Source organism: Zalophus californianus, chromosome 2 (genome assembly GCF_009762305.2).
Source record: "Zalophus californianus isolate mZalCal1 chromosome 2, mZalCal1.pri.v2, whole genome shotgun sequence".
NCBI classification, from domain to species: domain Eukaryota; kingdom Metazoa; phylum Chordata; class Mammalia; order Carnivora; family Otariidae; genus Zalophus; species Zalophus californianus.
The window spans coordinates 164,980,937-165,004,270 of record NC_045596.1 but is presented as its reverse complement, the minus strand read 5'-3'; the positions used below and the strand labels follow the sequence as shown (position 1 = coordinate 165,004,270).

The window sequence follows — 23,334 nt, the reverse complement described above, 5'->3', positions numbered from 1 at the left end:
CTCTCACGAACAGGTGGCGCCACTGAAGTCCAGAGAAGAGATCTGTTTATGGCCACACCTCTATTAAGGAAGCAAAAGCTGGACCCCCACTCCCCAGTTGAGGAACAGTGGGAGACTGGAAAAGGCAGTTGGCCCTGGAGAAGGAAAGTCTCTGAGTCAGTAAAGTAGTCAATTGGTACTTGGGTGGAGAAGTTAGAGTGCTTGGACTCAAATCTATAATACTTAAGGAATATTAATAACAACCACTGAAAAGCTATGTAGGAATGAAAATTACAGAAGAATGGAATTGTGCTCAATAACTAATGTTCCGATCATCTAACGCTCCGATCATCTAATGCTGCACAACAAACTACCCCAAAACTGAGGGATTTCAAATAATATTTTGCTCACAAATCTGCAATCCAGGCAGAGCTCTGCAGGGACAGCTCATCTCCACTCCCTCCAAGTTAGCTGGGATTGCTCACAGTCTGAGAGTTAGAATCATCTGAAGGCTCACTCAACTCAGACATGTGGAGGACAGAATATGGGGCTGCCAGGGCTCCATCCAGAGACATCACTCTGTACCTCCATGTGACCTCTCCATATGGACCTTTCAGCGTGGCAGCGGCAGGACAGTCAAACTTCCTACATAGCAGCTCATTGCTCCCCAAGGGATGTAGCTCAAGAAAGAGAGTCAGGTGGAAGCCTTTTATGAAGTCATACAGCATCACTTCTGCCACATTCTCCTGGTCAAGGCAATTACAAAGTGCCGTTGAAAACCGACCTCTGCTCTGGGGCCAAAGTATGTACCACGAAGACAGATTTTACACATAGTAATAAACTTTGCCAGGCAAAGGAGGCTGTAGCAGGCTAACGCCTCCGGGACTGCAAACCCACCCACAGTAAAAGGCTGAGGGGTTTTATAAGAAAAAACAGGATCTGGGTGGTTTCAATAGGAAACTGGTACTTGCTGCCAGCCACGTTCGTTATGTCTTCAAGCTGGTCTCATGACTAGTGCTGGCGCTGGCCATCCCCGCCTTGTTACTACGCATACACTGAGATCAGCGATTTGTCAATATTGACACCGCATTCCTGGAACAAAGGATTCTACAGAAAAACAAGTGAAAGGGAGGAGGAGGCTTCAAGAATTAGGAAGAGAAAAATCTGTTTAGTTTGATGTCAAGCCTTGCTGAAGCACTAGTGTGTCCATCTTGATTTCCAGCCCTCTTTACGTTTCTATAGCGGTTTCAGAATGTCTTTCCAGAGGCGGATATAGACACCCCCTCTCTCGATGGAGGAGTGTCAACATCATATTGCAAGAAGAGTACATGGGATGAGATCTATATCAGAGCAGCTGTCTTTGGAAAACACAATCTGCCACAACTGAAAACCACGGGATTACCAAACCATTAAAACAGCCCTTGAAAAGGCCATCAGTTTGTCACTAACAAAACTAATTCTGCAAGATGAGCTCAAACGTAATTGTCCCATCCTTTTGGAATTCCTCTTCAATGTCCCCCAGCTTCCATAGCCCTTTGTAAATATGCCCACTCTGCCATCAGGATGTTCTATTTTCAAAACATGATTGTAATCAGGCAGGTACTATCAACCTGTCAATTAGCCAAACTTCTTTTTCAAATCAATCAGTATAGCATAGAAAACATCACAATTTAAGAGTCTTCGGACTGATGGGGAAGTGACCCCTCAGGGGAGCCACAAGTGGTACTTTGCATAGAAAACAGAGCAGAGAGGAAACATCAGCAATTCTGAGAAAACCTGACATCAAAGAAAAAATATATATATATACACACATATATACGTATGTATTTGTCCTACATTAAAGGTAGAAGGTACAGCAGTACAGTAAATGTCAAAACAACCTCGAGAATGAAGCAGCTGGGATGGAAGCATAGCCTAAAGCAGTGTTCTCCAACCTCACCTGCATCAGAATCACTTGGAAAGCCTGTCGAAACACCCCCAGAGCTTCTGACTCAGCAGGTCTGGGTCGGGCCTGAGAATCTGCATTTCTCACGAGTTCAGGGACAACGCTGTTTGTGGTCTGGCACCACGCTCTAAGAACCACTAGCCTAAAGGTTTTTAGACCTGGAGGTAGTGGCCCCAGCTGAGGCCCTGGCAAGGATGAAGGAACCAGAAGCGCCACAAGAGCGGTGGGCGGGGAAGATGACCCACGGGACGGAAGTGGCCTGCTTTTAACAGATCCCATTTCTCCTGTTGGTCCCCCTGCAGGCCCGGGCACGCTCCGGCCATTGCACCGCGAGCCCGTTCCCCCAGCCCAGCCCAAGGCTGACGCCGCCGGGCCACTGCAGCCGCGGTAGCGACGCGCCCCCTCCCGACCGTCCCGGGTAATGTCATCCGAGAACTCACACTCAGGCGGCCGGCCGAGGTGGGCGGGGCTAACCTCCCTTCGTGAGGCTGTTGGGAGAGCAGACCTCGGAGATCCGAGTCCCCGCCCCCGAGCCGTGATTGGTCAACGCCGCCCGAGCGCGGTGACGTGAGGCCGGGGCGGAAAGTTTGTTTGGAAGAGCGCGGGAGCTGGGAAGTCCAGGGCCTGCTACGTCCGGGAAAGGCCTTAAGATTGTTCCGCTGCCAGGTGCTCCTTCGGAAACGCGGGCTGATTCCTCACGACTTTCCGGTACTAGCCGTCTGTTACCTCGGAGTGCCTCTCTGCCTCCCTGGTGCCCAGGTGAGCGTCTGAGTGGGACCTCTGGTAATGTGTGTGTGTTGGGGGAGGGGATTACTGTGCTCCTGGCCCCCCAGACAGGAGAGGAGCTGGAGGAGTATGCTCAGTTTCTCCGATGCTCCGAGGACATCCTCTCGTTCCCACCACCCACCTTCTTAGCATTTGGGATCACTGGTCTGATGGTGCTGGGCCTTGTGGCTCTGGCTGATCAGTTCTTGCAACAAGTTAAAAGTACCTGCCGTGAGTTAAGCACAGGTAATTATGTCCCAGTACTTACGAGTGCCGGTAACAAAGCAGATGCGTGATTCCTATTTGAACTGAAGTGAACACAGCCCCTAAGGAAAGGACTCTACCAGGAAGACAGGTATTACGTGGCGTGACAGGTGCTCACTTCGAGGTGTATGGGGAAACACTTTTAAGGGGTGACTTCTTTGAGAAACTGGTATCTGACCTAAAGTTCGAAGGAAGAGGCAAAGAATTGAAAAGAATCAAAGCCTGTGAATTGACTGGCGACTGCTAGTCAGCCTCTACAACACCAGCGGTAGACAGACAGTTGCCTATTCTTGCAAATAAACGGAAACCACACTGCAGGGTATTGGTTCTTTTATTTTCATTAGGTACCGGTTTCAGAGAACATGACGGAGGCACTGGACCTCACAGGGCGGGACTCTGATGCGGGTAGTGAAGAAGTGGTCCTAACTCCCGCAGAGCTCATTGAAAGGCTGGAGCAGGTAAGCATTAATAATAGTGGTTATTTCACAGAGTCATTGTGAGGAGTAAATGGGATGATATATGTAGAATGCTTGCTTAGCGTATTGTTTGGCCCACGATAGGCACTCAGTGTTAGCTGTGAGTAGTAATAATCGTTACTACAACCCGGTGAGGCAAGTATTACTGCCCAACATGAACCAAGTCTCTCTGACTCCCATATTATCTGCTCTTAATGTACTACACCTGCTGCCTTATTCTTCTCTCTTTAACAGCCCCTTTCTGGAACTCTCTGTTTGTTACTCTAGTAGTCTTCATTCTGTCCTACCATGCATGTCATCATGAGTGACAAAAGGAAGATAATTTTAAAATTATATCTTATATGATAATTCTTACTGTATGAGTAATTCTTCATTTGTATTTGTATCACAGACCTTTCTGAAAATCTGGTGAAAACTGGCCCTTTTTCCCAGAATAATATATGTATACACACACACATCCAGAAATTTTGCATGTCATTTCGGGAGGTTCACAGACACCCTGAAACCTGCCCACCTAGTTTAAGAGCCTCTGCTTTATTAGGAAAGGATTCATGAGACAAAAACCCTAAAGCACAAAGATTAGGAAAAAATGGATACATTCAACTACGTTAAACTTGAGAACTTTTGTTTTTACACCTTGAGGGCAGTAAAAAGACATGCTGCAAAACTGGGAGAAGATATTTGCAATATTAGTACCCACACTGTATAAACAAACTTTACAAACTACCCAATAGAAAAAAATGAAGTCTTAACAGGCATCTCCCAGAAGCGGAAATCAGGACGGCCTAGTGGCCATCATATGGAAAAGATGTTCAATCTTTTTAGTAATCAGGAACATAAAAATTTAAATCCCAAGGAGATACCACTTCATACCCATCAGATTGGCAAAAATGGAAAAGGTGAACAATATAAAGCAATGTATAAATAAAACAAAGGATTGTGGAGCCATTTGCACACTTGTTTACTGTGGTGAATTGGTGCACTTTGAAAAATAATTTGTTACTGTCTTGTCAAGTTGAAGGCACACGTATCTTGTGTCCCATTCTTTCTGCTCCCAGGTCCATACCCTGGAAAAAACTTCCCGGGGCCATGCACAAAATGTTCATAGTATTGTTTGCAACAGTTAAAAACCAAAAGTAACCCAAATATCTGTCAACAATAAAATAAATAAAAATTACGATCTATATGCACAATGAGAAAAAAAAAAAAAACAGCAATACAGTGAAAGAGAGCTCCTGCAACAACACGGATGACTCTCGAGAGCATGATGTAGAACAATAAAAAATAAGTTTCTGAAGAAACCATTTATGCTAAGCTCAAGCACTTGCAAAACTGTTGTTCGAGGCGTAGCTCATGACACATGCTGGTATGCTGCAGTGCATCACAATGTTGACATTTGTCCTCTGGGACAGGGGGATCCCCCAGACTGGTTGCCTCTCGTGGCTCTGAGGGGCTCCTTGGAAGGCAGCACAGCCTCAGCTTGGCAGTGGGTGAGCAGAAGTTACATCTCGGGCCTGAAGCTCTGTCGCAGTGCCCTGAGTGCAGCCGAAGAGTTGGTCCACCGCCTGGACAGCTGCTGTAGCCAGAGCATAGCCTGAGGAGCCACCTGACAGGGCCCCTCATAAACACAGCTCCAGGAGCAGATAGAGGATACTCATGAATGCCTGTTAAAAAAATGATTTAAAAGTTATTACCTACAGTGCAAAGTTTCTCACTTTAATAATTGTGTTTGTTTGCTAAGGCTGTATAATGAAGCATCATAGCCTGGGTGGATTAAACAAACAACAGACGTGTATTTTCTCAACTCTGGATCCTGGAAGTCTGAAATCAAGGTGCTAGCACCGTAGATTTCTTCTGAGGCTTCTCTCCTGGGCTTGTAGATGGCCATGTTCTCCCTTGTCTTCACATGGTCTTCCATGTGTGTCTGTGTTCAAATTTCCTCCTCTTAGAAGGACACCAGTCTGGGGCGCCTGGGTGGCTCCGTCGTTAAGCATCTACCTTTCGGCTCAGGTCATGATCCCAGGGTCCTGCGATCGAGCCCCACGTCGGGCTCCCTGCTCGGCGGGAAGCCTGCTTCTCCCTCTCCCACTCCCCCTGCTTGTGTTCCCTCTTTCACTGTGTCTCTCTCTGTCAAACAAATAAAATCCTTAATTAAAAAAAAAGGACACCAGTCATTGAATTAGAGCCCACCTAATGATCTCATTTTAACTTAATTACCTCTTTAAAGACCCTGTTTCCAAATGCAGGCATTCTGAGGTACTAGGAATTAGGACTTCAACATACAAATTGGGAGTAGAGAGGAACACAGTTTAGCCCATAACAGTGAACAGATTGTCTTTAAAAATTTTAATCGGGAATCAGATGTAGCTATTTCAAACATAGAACCTGATTATTAAAAAAAAAAAAAAAAAGACCATGGATTTAAATGCAAGTTTCTCACTAAATATTTTGAAAACATTTTGTTTGAAAGTTTTATACTAATATAAATTTTTCCTAATGTTTTAAAATTTTTACCAAAATAATTTCATAATGTCAATGAGAAATCCCCCTCAAATCTACTCCGTTTACCCCAGTGTACCCAACAAGTGCTATCATTTTCTTTGAAATCTTTGGGAATCATAATGTAGAGATACAAACAAATGTAGTGAGACTATAGAAAATTAAATACTAAGGTCAGGCTAATGATTACCTTTGAAGAGGGAGGAAGACAGGGACTTTTAAAATAATGATAATACTTGTTAATGAAGTTATGTGTTATGTGTACACAGGGGTTTATATCTCTATTCATGTTATATGTAATAAATATTTCTTACCTATTCAGTATTTAATAAGATCAGTTAAAAAGAAACATTCCTGCTTTGTAAGTCCTCTGTGACAGTTTCAGTCTTTTCTCATTTGTAATGCTCCTTGAAAATACAGACTTTTCTTTCTAGTTAACATTTACAGCACTAATACAGGAGCTTGAGCCCGTGGAAAAAAAATTTATGATAGTAGCAATACCTACTATTTAATAATATGTCTTCATGGTGATAACTGGAGATGAAGAGACTCAAGGATGTCAAAAGGAATAAAGTAAGCCTGATTGGCATGTAATTCTGAGCTTTGCTTGAAACTAACTGTAATTGAAAGACAAGATTAGTTTTCGTCAGTCACCTGTGGATATTTCGGTTCTCTAAGCCTTGGTAATTTCTGAAATGTACCAAATATCTGGGCCTGAGTCATAAATTAAGGATTTAATCTCTTGTTCCAAAACTGTTTAATAGTTGATCCTTTTATATTGTGATCCTTTATACTCTTAGGCAGTTAGTAAATCTGTGTTTTCTCATTAATGAGATAAGGATAACTGTATCCATTCCTCTCATAATGAATGAAAAGGTATTTGTAAAGTACTCTAAGCTTCCCAAATGAGATGTGTAGATTTAGGTTACTTCATCTCTCAAAATAGAAGGGTGCTGGCGCCCCCTCGTGGGAAATAGCAGGTGAAGTTGTAGGAACGAGTTGATGCTGTTTGACGAAAGGTACTGTTTGAACACCAGGTGTTGCTCTCACTAGTAGGCATCATACTGGCAACATTTTTTTTTTTAAATAAATGGTATTAGGGAACTGCAGAGGCAAACTGACAATATTTTTGAAGTGAACAGTGATTTTTTTTTTTTTGCAATTTTGGTTAAATATAAAATTGTAAGCACGGCCTTCCCACTAAAAGAAATAGAAAAGCCATCATAAACATAGCTCGTTTACAAAGCATTTCCAGTATTTCCAACTCATAGGCAAATAGTTTTCTTTGCTGGAAAGAGCTGTGATTTTCATGGGATATGTACAAACTCACAGGGTTATTTTGCTCCATTGTGAATGATACTGATATATATATATGTTTGGTGGGGGACATTGTTTTTTAGGCCTGGATGAATGAAAAGTTTGCCCCTGAGCTGCTCGAAAGCAAGTCTGAGATTGTAGAGTGTGTCGTGGAACAGCTAGATCACATGGTAAGAGTTGCTTATCTCGGGATTACAAAGGAAGAGAACTTTAAAAGGGTTTTGTCAGCATAGTGAGAGGTTGAAGTATGATACCAAATCTGTTTTGTTTGGCCCAGCCTAGTGGGTTTTTTTTTTTTTTAAATGAAACTTTTTTTTTTTAAAGATTTTATTTATTTATTTGAGAGAGAGAGAATGAGAGATAGAGAGCATGAGAGGGAAGAGGGTCAGAGGGAGAAGCAGACTCCCTGCTGAGCAGGAAGCCCGATGCGGGACTCTATCCCAGGACTCCAGGATCATGACCTGAGCCGAAGGCAGTCGCTTAACCAACTGAGCCACCCAGGCGCCCGGGTTTTTTTAATATTGAATTAGTTACCTGCGTTTATGAAGCATGAGCGTTCCTATAACTATCTGCACGTCAGCTTCCCCTGAAAAGTCTAAAACCCTGTCAATACTGGGCCCATGTTTCTATTAGAGAACAGCTGACCAGAGCAAGGTAAGGGCCACCCCCTTTCATGTGCTCTGTTCCCCACAGTCCCTACCTACCCACCCCTCTCAGATAGCTTGCCTGCCTGGCCCCCGTAGACGCCTGAGTTTGTGGCCTTTGGCTTAGATGGGCTGGGCTTAAGTCATTATTAGCCTCAGAGTAGCTTTACAACATTGGTATTTTACAGTTTCTCAATTGGTGATTTAACACTGCCCTTGGACATGTCTTCTGTCTGCTGTATTATCTCCTTTACAATTGGGCCGGAGTCCTTCTAGGCCCTTCCCACTCACCATATTCAGATTCTATTCAGATGGTTGTTTTCTAAAAGTAAATGAGTATTGTTTGAACTTTTTATAATGAGGCTGTAGTTTTTTGGTTCTCCTTTGACCTATATGTAGTCTTTGAGTGCTCAACTTTGCCAGTGATGGTGGTCCCTGTGCAATTGTGCAGACTGAATGAGAAACGTCCTTCTTCTGAATATCATGTTTTTTATATACTTCATTTTCTCTCTTAATAGGAAGAAAATCTCAGGAGAGCCAAGAAGGGGGATCTGAAGGTCAGTATCCATCGAATGGAGATGGAGAGGATCCGCTATGTCCTTAGCAGCTACTTGCGGTGTCGGCTCATGAAGGTTTGACGTGGAGATACCTATAGTTAGCATTAAGGCAATGCAGTGTGTAATATGGACTGAGCATCTTGGGGAGACGTTGGGCTGGGGCCTGAAGATGCTGCAAAGCCCCAATATCAGGGTAGCTAAAGAATAAGGAGGGCAAGAGATTATTCTGGAGAAGCCTAGATGGAACATGCATTGCACACCTCCGGGGACACATTTGTAGTCTTTGTCTGCTGTGTGAAAGGTGCCCCTGGAATTACAGCACGGCAGTGCCGAAGAGTCATTTACATTAGTTCACTAGGGAGTACTGACCAGAGGCGAATAGTTTTCAGGAATTATTTTGCAGCCATTGTATAACCAATGTCAAATTGACCGTGATAACTTGACATTCAGCCATAGTTATGAGGCCATCTAACTTATGAAAATGAAATTGCAAAACATTCTTGTTTTATATGATGTTTATTTTAACCCGGAAAGTTCTTACTTCTTTGAAGTATCTTCTCATTTGGTTCCACTTGTTCCCTTAGTTAATACAAAATGAATACATCCTCTCCTACGTGAGAGTGCTCTCAACTAAACATCTCAACCATTTATTTCCATTTGCTTTCCTGGTTCTGGTTCTGACAAAGGTTCTAGTTTGTCGGTATCCTTAAATTATACCACCTGCAACTGAGTACAATATTCCATTTGTAGTTTGGCCACTTTTGTGAAAAACAGGATCATCACTTCCCTTATTCTAGATATTAAACTGTAGTAATGCCACCCAGTATCACATGAGCGTATTTCACAGAGACATCACACTCTTCATTCTGCACTTGCCATGAACTCTAACCTCTTTGAAGTTTTTGAGTTACCATTTTCCCATCTTGTCACTATCCTATGTTTGAATGGTTTGATTTTTCAACCCCTAAGTGTGGGACTTGATACCCCTCTTATGCTTCGTCTTATTGAATTGGGCCATTTCCCTGGTCTCTGGATCCCGATCTTGTCATTTAATACATTAGCTATCTCTTAACATTTGGTATCATCACCTTATGTCAAGTTTGATAAGTATGTCATCAAAGGTCTTATCTGATTCATTAGTAGGACTGGGCCAAGGACAGAATATTCCACCAGAGACTTCCCTACAGGTCAACATCTGTCTGTTGAATCAATGTAGTTTCTTCAACTGCTTCTGAGTCTGTACTGATCTATACTGTCACAGCCCCAGCTTTACACTTTGCCCCCAAGGATGTCATAACAGTGGTGTCATGTGTTTTGACAAAATGGAGATTTAAAAAAGAAAAAGCCTCTCCACCCCACCCTCAACTACCAGGCCATCCTTTTTTTTTTTTTTTCCCCTTAAGTTGGATAAATCCTTTTCATGTAATCACTTAATTTTCTTTGAGTTCACAAACCAACTCTTAAATGATCAGTTCTAATATAATGCCACATACCAATGTGAAGGCCATTAATCTGTATTTGAAGGTTCCCCCACCGTCTTTGTATTTTTGGAAGTTGGGAAATCGGCCCACCTCCACTATTTCTCATCTCTGTGAGTGCAGTGATTCTGAGACCGTGAGACTGCTTGCATCGGTGGTGCACTAAGTGACAGAGGGCGGTTGGCGTGCATCAGCGCAGAGCGCCTTATACTCCAAAACACCACACAGACGTTCATTTATCCTGGAATGTAATTGGTCCAAGCCAAAAGACATAAACTCCTTTAAGCAGATAAAGGCTCCTCTGTCTTGGCCTGGGGTCCTCCTTCCCATTGTCCTTTCCCTACTTGCATTTCCTTCCACAGACAGCCCTAACAGCACTGACTCTGAGTGGTGGCTTAATCCCTGTGCAGTTCCTGACCACTTACCTTCATGTAGCTTTTAGCGTTTTATTTTTTTTTTTCTGTTTTGTTTGTGTTTTTTTCCTGGTATCATTTTTTCCTAGCCTTGCCTCATTGTGGACTTCATCCTTGCTGGTTATATTCTTATAATTAAGAGTCACTGTTCTCGGGCAGCTGGGTGGCTCAGTTGGTTAAGCGTCTGCCCTCGGCTCAAGTCACGATCCCAGGGTCCTGGGGTCGAGCCCTGCATCGAGCTCCTTGCTCTACTAGGAGTCTGCTTGTCCCTCTCCCCCTGCCCCTCCCCCTAGTCATGCTCTCTTTCTCTCTCAAATAAATAAAATTTTTTTTAAAAGTCACCCTTCTCTCTGCTTGTGTATTCTATATGTGTCTTCCCAGCTTTTGTACATGCTTCCTCTCAGAACAACCTGTGCAGTTGCCTAGAAATGTTAAACGATACCCCCTTCTCTCCCTCATTAATATCATTTACAGTTACATTTTCATATTTTCTTTTATGAAAGCCTCTCACCCTTTTGAAGTGGTCTTCCTTTTTAGAGCCCTTATCTTTGCTCTGCATTCTTTGAAACCTGCCTCCTTGAAATCTTGGAAGTCTAGAAAGGGTCTTGACTGTGAAGACTTGCCATTTTTGAAGTCAATTCTAGTTTAACCTCAACCTGTTTCAGAAAATTTGTATATTTGACTCTCGAATCCTGACACATTTACACAATGCTTTTTATTTATCCTCAGATAGAGAAGTTTTTCCCTCATATCCTTGCAAAGGAGAAAACACTCCACGAGGGGGAGCTGTCTAGCCTTTCTCCAGAGGAGCTGGTCTTTGCCAAACAGTGAGTAAGCAAGACGCGTGGGGACTGCTTTCTTTCCGTGGCTTGTGAGCATGAGTTTTGGTGGTTGTCTCCATGAAGTTGATGGCTGGACCACTGTTGTGTGTCTGACAGCCTGGCGGCTCCTGCAAGGAGGGTGGTCACAGTAATTTGAATTCCTCTCTTTCAGGTACATGGCTAACACAGAGACCTACCTCAAGAATGTTGCCTTAAAGCATATGCCTCCTAACTTACAGACAGTGGACCTCCTGAGGTCAGGTGAGCAGAGCACTCTCTTTTCAGACGTATCTTCAGGTGCCTTAGAATAAGATCTTCATCTTTACTCTCTAGCCTGGAAAAATAAATATGTAGATAAGCAAAAAAGAGAAGAGAGGATGTGGTTTGGTTTAAAAACAAACAAACAAAAAATCATTGTGCTCCTGGGTGGCCCGTCGGTTAAGTGTCTGACTTCAGCTCAGCCAGGTCCCTGGAATTGGAAGCTTGTGGAGAGGATCAACCTGCGTCAGTGCAATAAATCTTGCTTAGTTAGCCCAGGTGCCCTGAGTCCCCTTCAGGCCTCTGGAGCATTGTAGACCCTGAGGGCAGAGTCGGGGAAGGCATGTTGAAATCCAAGCTGGGTTTCCTGGAATAAGTAGCTGCCCAGCCGGGTCATCTGGCCCTGTGAAGTTGGAGTCTCTGTGGCAGGCCCCAGACCCTGAAGCGGCCCAAAGGACTCCCTTAGACCTTTGGAGCCAGTTATCCTGAACCCCCACCTGTGGATGAGGAAATCAAGGACAATATGAATGCTGAGCTAGGCTCTTAGAACTGAGAGTTATCCAGTAGGTTCTTAGAACCTGCAGTTGTTGGAGTCCTCTGGGTACACACAGAGCTCTAAGAAATGAAGAGCTGTCGAGCAGCACAGCCTAGGACCCCTCCTTACATGCAGTGTTGGCTGGTGATAGAAGAGGCAGCAACCTCTCACCCCGGAATCGACCAGGGAAGGACCGCTTACGGTGAAAACCTGTATTCCGTCGTCTGGCACTCAAGACTATCCCCCTGTGACCCAGTCTTTCTAGATGTATAAAAACATTTTCTCACTAGATTTATACACTCCTGTCCCCCCAACACTGCATGCATATTTCTGCCTTGGCCCTTGCTGTTAGCTCCCAGGCTCACTTTCCTCGTTGAGTCTACATTGACCTCTTCCTCCCCACTTGCCTGAGGGACTGTGCCACCAGGGTGAGGCTTTATCAGATGCTGCCGGTAGCCCTTTTCAGAGTGACTCTGTGTCACGCTTGCTTGTATCTTCCACAATGTGCACATTTTACATACTCAACGTCTGTTGAATGAGCCATTGCTGTGTGAGGCCCTGCGTGGAAAGTGTGCTGTTTCTGTAAAGAGCCAGATCTCTCCTCAAGTCACCCTCCCCGCAAAATGCTGTCACATCAGGGGTCCCTTAGTGCTCGGCGCAGTGAACCCCAGCAGCTTTCCCCGACTGGTCTTGTTGGCTGAGCATTTTCTGACTGCATTATCATTTCTCTGGCAGTTCCCAAACCAGATCTAGATTCATATGTGTTTCTGAGAGTGAAAGAACGACAGGAAAACATCCTGGTAGAACCAGAAACAGATGAGCAAAGGTGAGCAACATGTGACCTTGACGGTGGGAAATCTGCCTCCACTGGGGGCACCAGCTCAGCTCTGCATACATTTTTTCCTCCTTTTTCAGGGACTATGTGATTGACTTGGAGGAAGGCTCACAGCACTTGATCCGATACAAAACCATTGCGCCCCTGGTCGCTTCTGGAGCAGTTCAGCTGATATAAAATCAAAAGTAAATACACAATGACAGCATGGAACCCTAAAGATAATGTGTAAGAGCTCCTTACCTCTTTGTGCCTGCAGACGGCAGAGTTTCCCCGGCAGTGCTCTGGGTCACCTGGGCATTGAGAAGGAGCTCAAGGCACGATTCCTAACTTGCCACACGTCCTCACTGCCATCCTAGCCACAGTCAGCAGGTGGAGCCATCGCTCTGCTGATTCTGCATGCTGGCCCCTCTGGCCGAGCCCTCTGAGACGCTCACTTTGTGCGCCTTTTTCCTTTGTGGTATTTCTTGAGCTAAGGGAAGTGAGGCAACCGCAGTTCATAAACGAGCCTCGCTGCCTGTGATTAAGGGGCAGTAGTTAGCCCTGACCTGAGGGTGACCTGACAGCTCTTTCACCTCCCCAGTAAGAAGAGGATAAATGCAGTAGAATAACAGAAGATGAAATATCTTCTAGATTATCTCACTGGACTATGTGAACTAACCTTCTGGAACCTCTGATATTGGACTTAAAAGCAATTTCTGCCCTGGTGGGTACTGAGAATCACAAATAAACCAAGAAACCATTACGGAGTTTCAGTTTTGTGCCAGAAGGAGCCTCTGGGCAGTTCTCAGTTTGTAGCCTAATGAAGTATATACTCCCTGCTGCTAACCTGCAGCCTTCCCTGAATCTCGGGCAGCTTTGCCAAGCCAACCTCCAGGCCATCTGGCCATTCTTGGCCAGGGATCTGCTAACAGCAGCATTAACTATCCTATCTTGTGACCTTAGTAACAGCGTTTCTGTTTTTAGCTCTACTTTCTCAAGGGAAGTGGATGAAATTCACGTGAGCAGAGAGTGTCACAGTGACACCTGAAGGAAGGATGTAGAGACAGTGAATGAATTGTCTTTCCCTGAAACATGACCAGAAGGAACCTGCATTCCAGTCTTTTCTTGCTGATGAGAAGGCAGCAGATTTTCGTTTAGAGTAATCAATGTAATATGGCTATCATTTCCAAGAGAAATCACTAAGTAAAAGCAAGAAGGGTTTATTTGTTAATAAAAGCATTTTCTATTTCATGTAGTGCTTTACTTTTTCCGCAGTGATTTTACCTTCTTCAGCTGTTTATAAAACAAATAGGTATTGAGCATGTAGGGTGCTAGGCACAGTTCAAGGCACTGAGGCTCCAACCCAGAATAAGACAGAGACTTGGAACAGGGCGACTTCACTAAAGAGTAACTAGAGTGAGGGTTTGAGAGGTTCTTACCTAATTCAGTGAATCTCACTAAATTGGGCCAAGATCTGAATACCAAGGAGCCAGACACAGATCAAAAGGAAGGTGATTCCAGATGGAGAAGACAGCTTATACAAAGGCCCTGAAGCAGAAACGAGGTCTGCCCATAGTCCTAAAACACAATGGGCCCTCAGTCGGGTCTAAGAGGCAGTCTGGGCCCAGATCACGTAGGGCTTTGTTAGCAAGGATCCCATTTGGTTCTCACAGCAGTCCTGAGAAGTTGACAGGGCTGGTAGTAATAGGTGGGAAATGGATGTTAAAGTGGATGTTTAGTGGTTAAGTCTGAGACTAGAACCCACAGCTGCCTCCTAATCACATGTAATACGAGCTCTCTCCCCAAGGCCTCCCTTGTGCTGAGCAGCCCGGAGAGGGATGTGGGCTATTACGCTGTTACCTAGAACGGTGCCTCCAGAGCCTTGATACGAACACCAATCGCCCAGAGGTCTTGTTAAGATGCCCATCCTGATTCGAGAAGACTAGGGTGGGGCCGAGGATTCTGCATTTCTGAGGATCTCCCAGGCTGTGCCGGCGGTACTGACCCAGGCACCCACCTGGAGTGGTAGAGCTCTGTGCCGTCACCGGCTCCCACCACGGACGTGCCAGACACACAGAAGACTTGAAGGTCTCTACAAAACCACAGAGTGCGTTTCTCCATTTCCTAGGCCACCTCTTTAAAGGAAGACTGGTTTAAATCAGTTGTTTTAAGATAAAGGGGAAGTTCAATTTCAAAACCAAGTAAGAAAGGAAATGAAGTGGCTTAGTGTGACATTGACTTCAACTTGTCCAGTTTGTGGTATTTTGCTCTATTGATAAGAACTCATTATGAAAGTATGAGAGATGGTTTTTCAAATAATTGCATCATACTTCATCATAAGCTTGTTGCTAGCAAGATGGTTCTTCCTGAGAAGTGCTGGCAGGTCCGGATCTGGGTTTTTCCAGCCACAGCAATCATGATTCAGCTGTGACCTTAGAACAAGGTCAGCTGTTTTTACTCTGTACTCAGGCTCCAGCAAGCAATGTGACTTTGGTGCCATCAAACTTCCTTCTGTGATGTACACAAGTTAACCATAGAGCTTTCAGAGGAAATTGTTAAGCAAGGACATTGTTAATCAATTCTTATGTTCTTCAATTTTTCATGGGAAGCTAAAATTCCAAACATTTGGAATTCTTCTAGAATTGATTTTTTTATATATTGTGGTAAAATACACATAACAAAATCTACCATCTTGACCATTTCTAAGTGTACGGTTCAGTGTATATTAAAGAGATTCACATTGTGCAGCCATCACCACCGTCCAACTCCATAACTTTTCATCTTGTAAACCTGCAACTCTTTACCTCTTTAACAATAGCTCCCCTTTATCTCCCCTCCCCCCCAGCCCCTGAAAGCCACCATTGTACTTTCAGTCTTTATGGTTTTGACTACTCTTAAGTACCTCATACAAGTGGAATCAGAGTATTTCTCTTTTTGTGACCAGCTTATTTAGCATAGCGTCCTTGAAGTTCATCCATGTTGTACATATCATGTGTCAGAATTTCTTTCCTTTTTTTTTTTTTTTTTAAGATTTTATTTATTTGAGAGCACGAGCAGGGGGAAAGGCAGAGGGAGAGAGAAAGGGAGAAGCCGACTCTCCACTGAGCAGGGAGCCTAACATGGGGCTCGATCCCAGGCCTCTGGGATCATGTGCTGAGCTGAAGGCAGATACTTAACGGACTGAGCCACCCAGGCTCCCCAGAATTTCTTTCCATTTTAAGGCGAATAATATCCCATTGTATATGTATAGATCACCTTTGCTTATTCATTCATCCATCATTGAACACTGGGTTGCTCCACATTTCAGCTATTAAGAATAATACTATAGGGGCACCTGGGTGGCTTAGTTGGTTAAACGTCTGCCTTGGGATCCAGCCCTGCGTCGGGTTCCCTGCTCAGCGGGGAGCGTGCTTCTCCCTCTCTTTGACCTTCCCCCCACTCATGCACTCGCTCACTCGCTCTCTCAAGTAAATAAGTAAGTAAGTAAAAGAATAATACCATCAACATGGATGTACAAATATCTCTTTTGAGACCCTGCTTTCAATTCTGTAAACCCAGAAGTGGAATTGCCGGATCCTATGGTAATTCTGTTTTAACATTTTGGTACTGTTCTACTGTTTTCCACGGCCACTATACCATTTTACATTCCCACCAACAGTGCAGAAGAGTTCCAGTCTCCAGTTTCTCTACATCATCCCACTGTTTTCTATTTTTGTTTTATAATGACCATCCAAATGTGTGTGAGGTGGTATCTCATAGTTTTGATTTGCATTTCCCTAATTATTGGTGATGTTGAGCATCTTTCCATGTGTTTACTTGCCATTCCTCTATCTTCTTTGGAGAAATGTCTATTCAAGTTCTTCACCCATTTTTTAATAGGGTTGCTGGTTTTTTTGTTGTTGAGTTGTCAGAGTTCTCTATATTCTGGTTATTAACCCCTTATCAGATTTATGATTTGCAAACATTTTCTCCCATTCTGTGGGTTGCCTTTTTACTCTGTGGATAGTGTCTTTTGATGTACACAACTTACAAATTTTCGTGAAGTCCACTCTGTCATTTTTTTCTTTTGTTACCTGTGCTTTTGGTGTCATAGCCAACAAATCATCATGAAATCCAATGTCATGAAGCTTTCGTTATATGTTTTCTTCTCAGAGTTTTGTTTTATGTCTTACATTCAGATCCTTGTTTTATTTTGAGTTAAATTTTATATATGGTGTTAGGTAAGGGTTCAACTTTTTTTTTTGCATGTGGATATCCAGCACCCCCCCCCCCCCCCCCCGCCGCCCAACACACACACACGCCATTTGTTGAAAAGACTGTCCTTTTCCCATTGAATTGTCTTGGTATCCTTGTCAAAAATCATTTGACCGTTTATGTGCGGGCTTATTTCTGGGCTCTGTACTCTGTTCCCTTGGTCTATATGTCTGGCTTTATGCCAATACCACACTTTTGATTACTGTAACTTCATAGTAAGTTTATCATCAAGAAAGTGTGAGTCACTTTCTTGATGATAAAACAGTTTTTTTCAAGACTGTTCTGGTTATTCGAGATTTTCTTGAATTTACGTGTGGGTTTTAGGATATATTTCTTCTATTTTTGTAAAAACTATCATTGGGATTTTGATAGAGATTGCACTGAATCTGTAGATCACTTTAGGTAGTACTGACATTTTAACAATATTAAGTCTTCTATTCCATGAGCATGGAGCGTTTTTTCATTTACTTAGGTCTTTAATTTCTTACAACAATACGGTGTAGTTTTCATTGTACAAAGCTTTCACCTCCTTGGTTAATTCCTAAGTGTTTTATTCTTTATGATGCTATTGTAAATGGAACCATCTTTATAACTTTTCATTGTTTGTATATAGAAATGTAACTGATTTTTGTGTGTTTGTATCCTGCTACTTTGCTGAATTTATGTATTCTAACAGCTTTCTTGTGAAGTCTAAGGTTTTCTACTTTTAAGATCATATCATCTGCAAACAGAGATAACTTCACTTCTTCCTTTCCAATTTGGCTAACTTTATTTCTTTTTCTTGCCTAATTGCTCTGACCAGAACTCCCAGTACTATGTGAAATACAAGCGGTGGAAGCGGACATCCTTGTCAAGTTCCCGATCTTAGAGGAGAAGCTTTCAGCCTTTCACCATTGAATATGGTGTTTGCTGTGGCTTTTATTATGTGGAGGTAGTTTACTTCTCTTCCTATTTTGTTGAGTGTTCTATCGTGAAAGGGTGTTGAATTTTGTCAAATGCTTTTTCTGCATTAACTGAGATGATCTTGTGATTTTTTTTCCTTCATTTTGTTGATGTGGCCTATTACACTGACCAAGTTTCATATATTGACCCATCCTTGCATCCCAGAAATAAATCCCACTTGGTCATTGTGTATAACCTTTTCTGCATCAGTGCTCATAAGGGGATTGGTCTGTACTTTTCTTGTAGTGTCTTTGTTTGGCTCTGGTATCGGGGTTATACTGGCATTGAATGAATGAGGAAGTGTTCTCTCCTCTTCCATATTTTGGAAAATTTTGAGAAGGATTGGTATCACTTCTTTAATTGTTTGGTAGGATTCACCAGTGAAGCCATCAAGTTCAGGGCTTTTTTTTCTGGATGGAATATTTTTGATTACATATTCAGTCACCTTACTCGTTATAAATCTGTTCAGATTCTCTATTTCTTTGTGATTTAGTCTTGGTAGCGTTCTGTGTTTCTAAGCATGTGTCCATTTCTTCTGGGTTAACTAATTTTGGTTCATGTACTTTCTTACAATCCTTTTTAACTTTCTGGAATCAGTAGTAATGTCCCCACCTTTATTTCTGATTTTAGTAATCTGCGTCTTCTGTCTTTTTTTCTGTCCATCTAGGCAAAGGTTTGTCAATTTTGTTGATCTTTTTCAAGAACCAATTTTTGGCTTTATTGATTTCCTCTGTTGTTTTTCTATTCTGTATTTCATTTATCTCTTCTCCAATCCTTACTATTTCCTTCCTTTTTGCACGTTTGGATTTAGTTCTTCTTTTCCTAGTTTCCAAAGTTGTAAAGTTAGATTGTTGATTTGAGATTTTTCTTTTTTTCAATGTAAAACATTTATGGCTATAAATTTTCCCATTAGCTCTGCTCTTGCTACATCTCATCATGTTTTCATATGTCATGTTCTCATTTTCATTTGCATCTGTTTTCTAATTTCCTTTGTGAATTTCTTCTTTGAGCCAGTCATTGTTAAAAGGTGTATTGTTTAACTTACACAATTTTGTGAATTTTTCATCTTTTTTATGGATTTCTAACTTTATCCTGCCGTGATCAGAGAAAATGCTTTGTATGGTATCTATTTTTTTAAATCTATTGAGACTTAATTTGTGACCTAAAATGTGGTCTATTCTGGAAAATATTCCATGTGCACTTGAGAAGGTGTATGCTGCTGTTGGATAGAGTGTTCTGTATATGTCTGTTAGATCCAGTTGGTTTATTGTGTTAAGTCCCCTGTTTCCTTACTTAACTTCTGTTTCTTCTGTTCTTGTTGTGAGGGTGCTATTGAAGTCTTCAACGGTTATTGTAAAACTGTCTATTTCTCTCTTCAGTTCTATCAGTTTTTGCTTCATATATTTTTGATGGTCTATCATTAGATGCATAAATGTTAATAATTATTATATCTTCTTGCTGTATTAAACATTTTATTAATATATAATGTTCTTCTTTGTCTCTTCTAACATTTTTTGATTTAAAGTCTATTTTGTCTGATATTAGCATAGCCTCCTATGCTCTCTTTTGGATACTATTTACTTGGAATATCTTTTTCCATCCTATCCTTTCAACCTGTTTGTTTCCTTGAACCTCAAGTGAGCTTCTTGTGGACAGCATATAGTTGGGTCATGTGTTTTGTCCATTCTGCCAATCTATTGATTGAAGAGTTTATGTACAAATTTAAAGTAATTACTGATTAGGAGAGGCCTAGTTCTGTCATTGTGCTGTTTGTTTTCTATATGCCCTATAGCCATTTTGTTCTTTATTCCCTGCATTTCTGTTCTTCCTTTGTGTTTAGTTGATTTTTTTTTTTTGCAGTAAATGTTTAAATTCCTTTATTATTTCCTTTTGTGTATACTCTATAGCTACTTTGTGGTCACCATTGGATTACATTTAATATCCCAAAGTTATAACACTCTTAATTTTAATTCATAGCAGCTTAACTTCAGTAACATAAAAACTTTGCTTATTTGCAGCTCTGTCCCACCCCTTTCAGTTATTGGCGTCACAGAATTACATCTGTGTACACTGTGTTCCTAAAAATATAAACTCATTATTCATCTAAATTCATTAGTCTCCTAAATTATGTAGAAAGCAAGATTTGTAGTTACAAACCAAAGTTACAGTAATACTAGCTTTGACATAAAATTGAGGGTTTTTTCTTAAAATACATGTCTCTTAAATCATGTAGAAAACAAAAGGTACAGTTGCAATAATATTAGCTTTTATAATTGCCCATATGTTTACCTTTATTAGATTTTTATCTTTCCATATGGTTTTGATTTACTGAGTAGTGTCATTTCATTTCACCTTGCCGACTCCCTTGAGCATTTCTTGTGGGGCAGGTCTAGTGGTCACGGACTCCCTTAGCTTTTATTTATCTGGGAATGTCGTAATTTCTTCCTCACTTTTGGAGAACAGTTTTGTTGCATAGTTTTTTTGTTGACAGTTTTTTTCTTTTAGCACTTTGGATATATTGACCCACTGTCTTCTGGCTTCCCAAGCTTCTGATAAAAAATCTACTCAATCTTATTGAAGATCCCTTGTTATGTGATGATTTGCTTCTCTCTTGCAGCTCTCAAGATTCTCTGTCTTTGGCTTTTGAAAGTTTGATTATAATGAGTTTTAGTGTGGGTCTCTTTGAATTCATCTTGCTTGAAGTTTGTTGACCTTGGATATTTATATTCATGGCTTTCATCAAATTTGGGAAGTTTTCAGCCATTATTTCTTCAAATGTTCTCTCTGTCCATTTCTGTCTCTCTTCTCTTTCTGGGATTCCCATGATGCATACATTGGTCCTCTCGATGGTGTCATGTCCCACAGGTCCCTTAGGTTTTGTTTGCTTTTCTTCAATTTTTTTTTTCCTGTTCTTTGGCCTCAATAATTTCCATTGGCATGTCTTCAATTCACTGAATCTTCTGCTGTTCAAATCTGCCTTCAAATCTGCCAGTAAATTTTTCATTTCAGTTACTGAATGTTTTCAGCTCCAGAGTTTCTTTTTTGTTTCTTTTTAAGTTTTCTCTATCTTCGATATTTCCATTCTGTTCACACATCATTTTCTTGGCTTTCTACACATCTTCTTTTAGTTCTTTGAGCACCTTTAAGACAGTTTTTAAAGTCTTTGTCTAGATTACTATTAGATCTTTTTCAGGAACGGTTTCTATTGATTTATTTTTTCCTTTGAGTAGGTCATAATTTCCTGTTTCTTTGTATACCTTGTGATTTTGCATTGAACACTGGACCTTTGAAACTAATAATGGGGTAACGGTAAATCAGACACTCCCTTTTCCAGGGTTTGCTGTTTTCTTGTTATTGTTTGTGTTTATTGGTTTTGGGGTTTTGTTTGTTGTAGGCTATCTCAGTGCCAAGGCGTGGCCTGAGGTATAAACTTCATGTCTTCTCAGGTCTTTTCGGAGCCTTTCCCTGGGCATGCACAGCCACTTTCTAATTTTCCCTGCATATGCAATTATTTTTGAATGTCCTAGTCTTTTAAGTCTGGCTCCTGAATAGGGAAAAAAATAAAAAACAAATAGGAAAAGAAAAGGTACCAGCCCTTTAAATACCTTGGAAGTCATCTCAACCAGAGGGAAAGGGGCTTGCAACAATGAGTGGAGGTTCAATAATGGCTGCCTGCCTCTTTGCACCTGTGCCACAAGAAGCACCAATCAGCAATCAGAGCACAGAACACCCTGTATTTAGAGGACTGGGTCCTTTTTACCCACCCTGTCTCCCACAAGCGGAGCACCAGCTGCTCCAGGAACACTTGTACAAGCACCTACCACATGGCTAGGAGTGAAGGATGGGTAGCTGCTACAGAGCTAAGAGCTGAAACTGACCAAAATTAACTGTGATTTACCATCCAAGTGTTCCCTCAGAAGTTGCAAGCCTTCAACAGACCCCAGAGTCCCAAAATAGTTAAAAAAGACAGATTGTGCCAGTGTAATTGTTGTCTCGGCAGAGAGATTCCTGGTGCTTCCTACTCTACTATCTTCCCAGAATCCTCTGAGAATTTATTTTTTTTTAAAGATTTTATTTATTTTTTTGACAGACACAGAGAGGGAACACAAGTGGGGGAGTGGGAGAGGGAGAAGCAGGCTTCCTGTGGAGCAGGGAGCCCAATGCGGGGCTCGATCCCAGGACCCTGGGATCATGACCTGAGCCAAAGGCAGATGCTTAACGAGTGAGCCACCCAGGCGCCCCAATTTTTTTTTTAATGTATCTAATAAACCAGCTCTGAAAATACTCTCACTTGTCAAAACAACTTCATTTTTAAAAAGGCAAAATCCGTATCCTTTATTTACAGCTTGGTTTCAAATAATGTAGCTGTTTCTAAAAACTTGAACATCCCTTCCATGGCTGAAAAACAATTACTGCGTGTTGTGAAAATTAATAAAGGAAAACCTCACTGACGTGGAGGCCAGAAGAGAGAGCAGTACCGTGCAACATCAATTATAAGCACCAACAGAAGAGTTCCCAACAGGAAAGAATCATCAATTCCAGGTCCCAGTAGGGAAAGATGTACATTGCATCTCCCACAAGACCTCTGCTACCCCTGCAACTCACCCAATGGGAAACTGTCATCACCCTGGACTCTTACTTTTTTCCAAGAGACTTTCGTTCAAAACAACACCCCCCAGCTTTCTCCTTCTCCATAATATAACATGCCTCTCCTTACTTTGTTGGACATGCCTATGGTTTTACCCTAGCTTGCATATTCCTAAATTACAATTTTCTGTTATTCCTGAGTAAGCCCATATTTGCTGGTAAAATAACTTTTAGTTTTTTTAAGATTAACAGGGTATTCAAAGGAATGTACTACAGTTTCTGAAGGCAATAATGTTGATCAAGTATTTGCTATGAGTCATACTATTCTATGCCTTCAGTAGGATAAATTTGTAAATCTTCACAGCAACTTTTTTTTTTCACAGCAACCTTATTTGCTTACAAATTCTTCTTGTTAAGGAAAACTATTCAAAATAAATTCATACAATTACCTAAACTTTGCTTTTTGTCCCAGTTCTATTAGGTTCTATGAGAATAAAAGTAAATGACTATTTCTGCCCCCCCCCCCAAGGAATTACAGTGAATACTAAGAGAACCACCTAAGTGTAAATCTGAAAATATGAGATTGTTTGACAAAGGAAGAAGATTGTCTTAAGAGCCAGGACTATGAAGTTTGAAAGGAAATTATCTGCTTGGGTTCAAAGCTTTGTATATGAGAGGATGTTTTAAACCTCTTAAGTAGGGTATTCCTTGGGACCCAAAGTTGTTCCCAGCTGAAATGTAAATTTTTTTAAACTTCAAGTTGCAGCTCCTCTTATCTCTGAAGCT

The 23,334-nt window shown here is 41.8% G+C and overlaps 1 protein-coding gene across 6 annotated transcripts; it reads left to right on the top strand.

The window, feature by feature from the left end:
• The first annotated feature begins 2,523 nt into the window (after nucleotides 1–2,523).
• GINS4 (GINS complex subunit 4) lies at nucleotides 2,524–22,991 on the top strand. Of its 6 annotated transcripts, none has more exons than XM_027599028.2 (9): nucleotides 2,524–2,683; nucleotides 3,298–3,411; nucleotides 7,329–7,415; nucleotides 8,408–8,521; nucleotides 11,067–11,164; nucleotides 11,331–11,419; nucleotides 12,687–12,777; nucleotides 12,867–13,011; nucleotides 22,307–22,991. In XM_027599028.2, the coding sequence occupies exons 2-8, from the start codon at nucleotides 3,316–3,318 to the stop codon at nucleotides 12,961–12,963; spliced, it is 672 nt and encodes a 223-aa protein (XP_027454829.1). In that variant the 5' UTR covers nucleotides 2,524–2,683; nucleotides 3,298–3,315; the 3' UTR covers nucleotides 12,964–13,011; nucleotides 22,307–22,991. The 6 variants fall into 6 exon arrangements, with proteins under 6 accessions (XP_027454829.1, XP_027454831.1, XP_027454830.1 ...); XM_027599030.1 differs by lacking the exon at nucleotides 22,307–22,991 and adding an exon at nucleotides 13,750–14,010 and having other exon boundaries at nucleotides 12,867–12,971; XM_027599029.1 differs by lacking the exon at nucleotides 22,307–22,991 and adding an exon at nucleotides 13,367–14,010 and having other exon boundaries at nucleotides 12,867–12,971.
• The last annotated feature ends 343 nt before the right edge of the window (nucleotides 22,992–23,334 follow it).

Excerpts from the sequence above, each read along its gene's own strand:
- GINS4 (XM_027599028.2), top strand. The coding sequence starts at position 3,316 with ATGACGGAGGCACTGGACCTCACAGGGCGGGACTCTGATGCGGGTAGT. Across the intron at positions 11,420-12,686 it reads AGTGGACCTCCTGAGGTCAG|TTCCCAAACCAGATCTAGAT; the intron begins GTGAGCAGAGCA and ends TTTCTCTGGCAG. Across the intron at positions 12,778-12,866 it reads CCAGAAACAGATGAGCAAAG|GGACTATGTGATTGACTTGG; the intron begins GTGAGCAACATG and ends CTCCTTTTTCAG.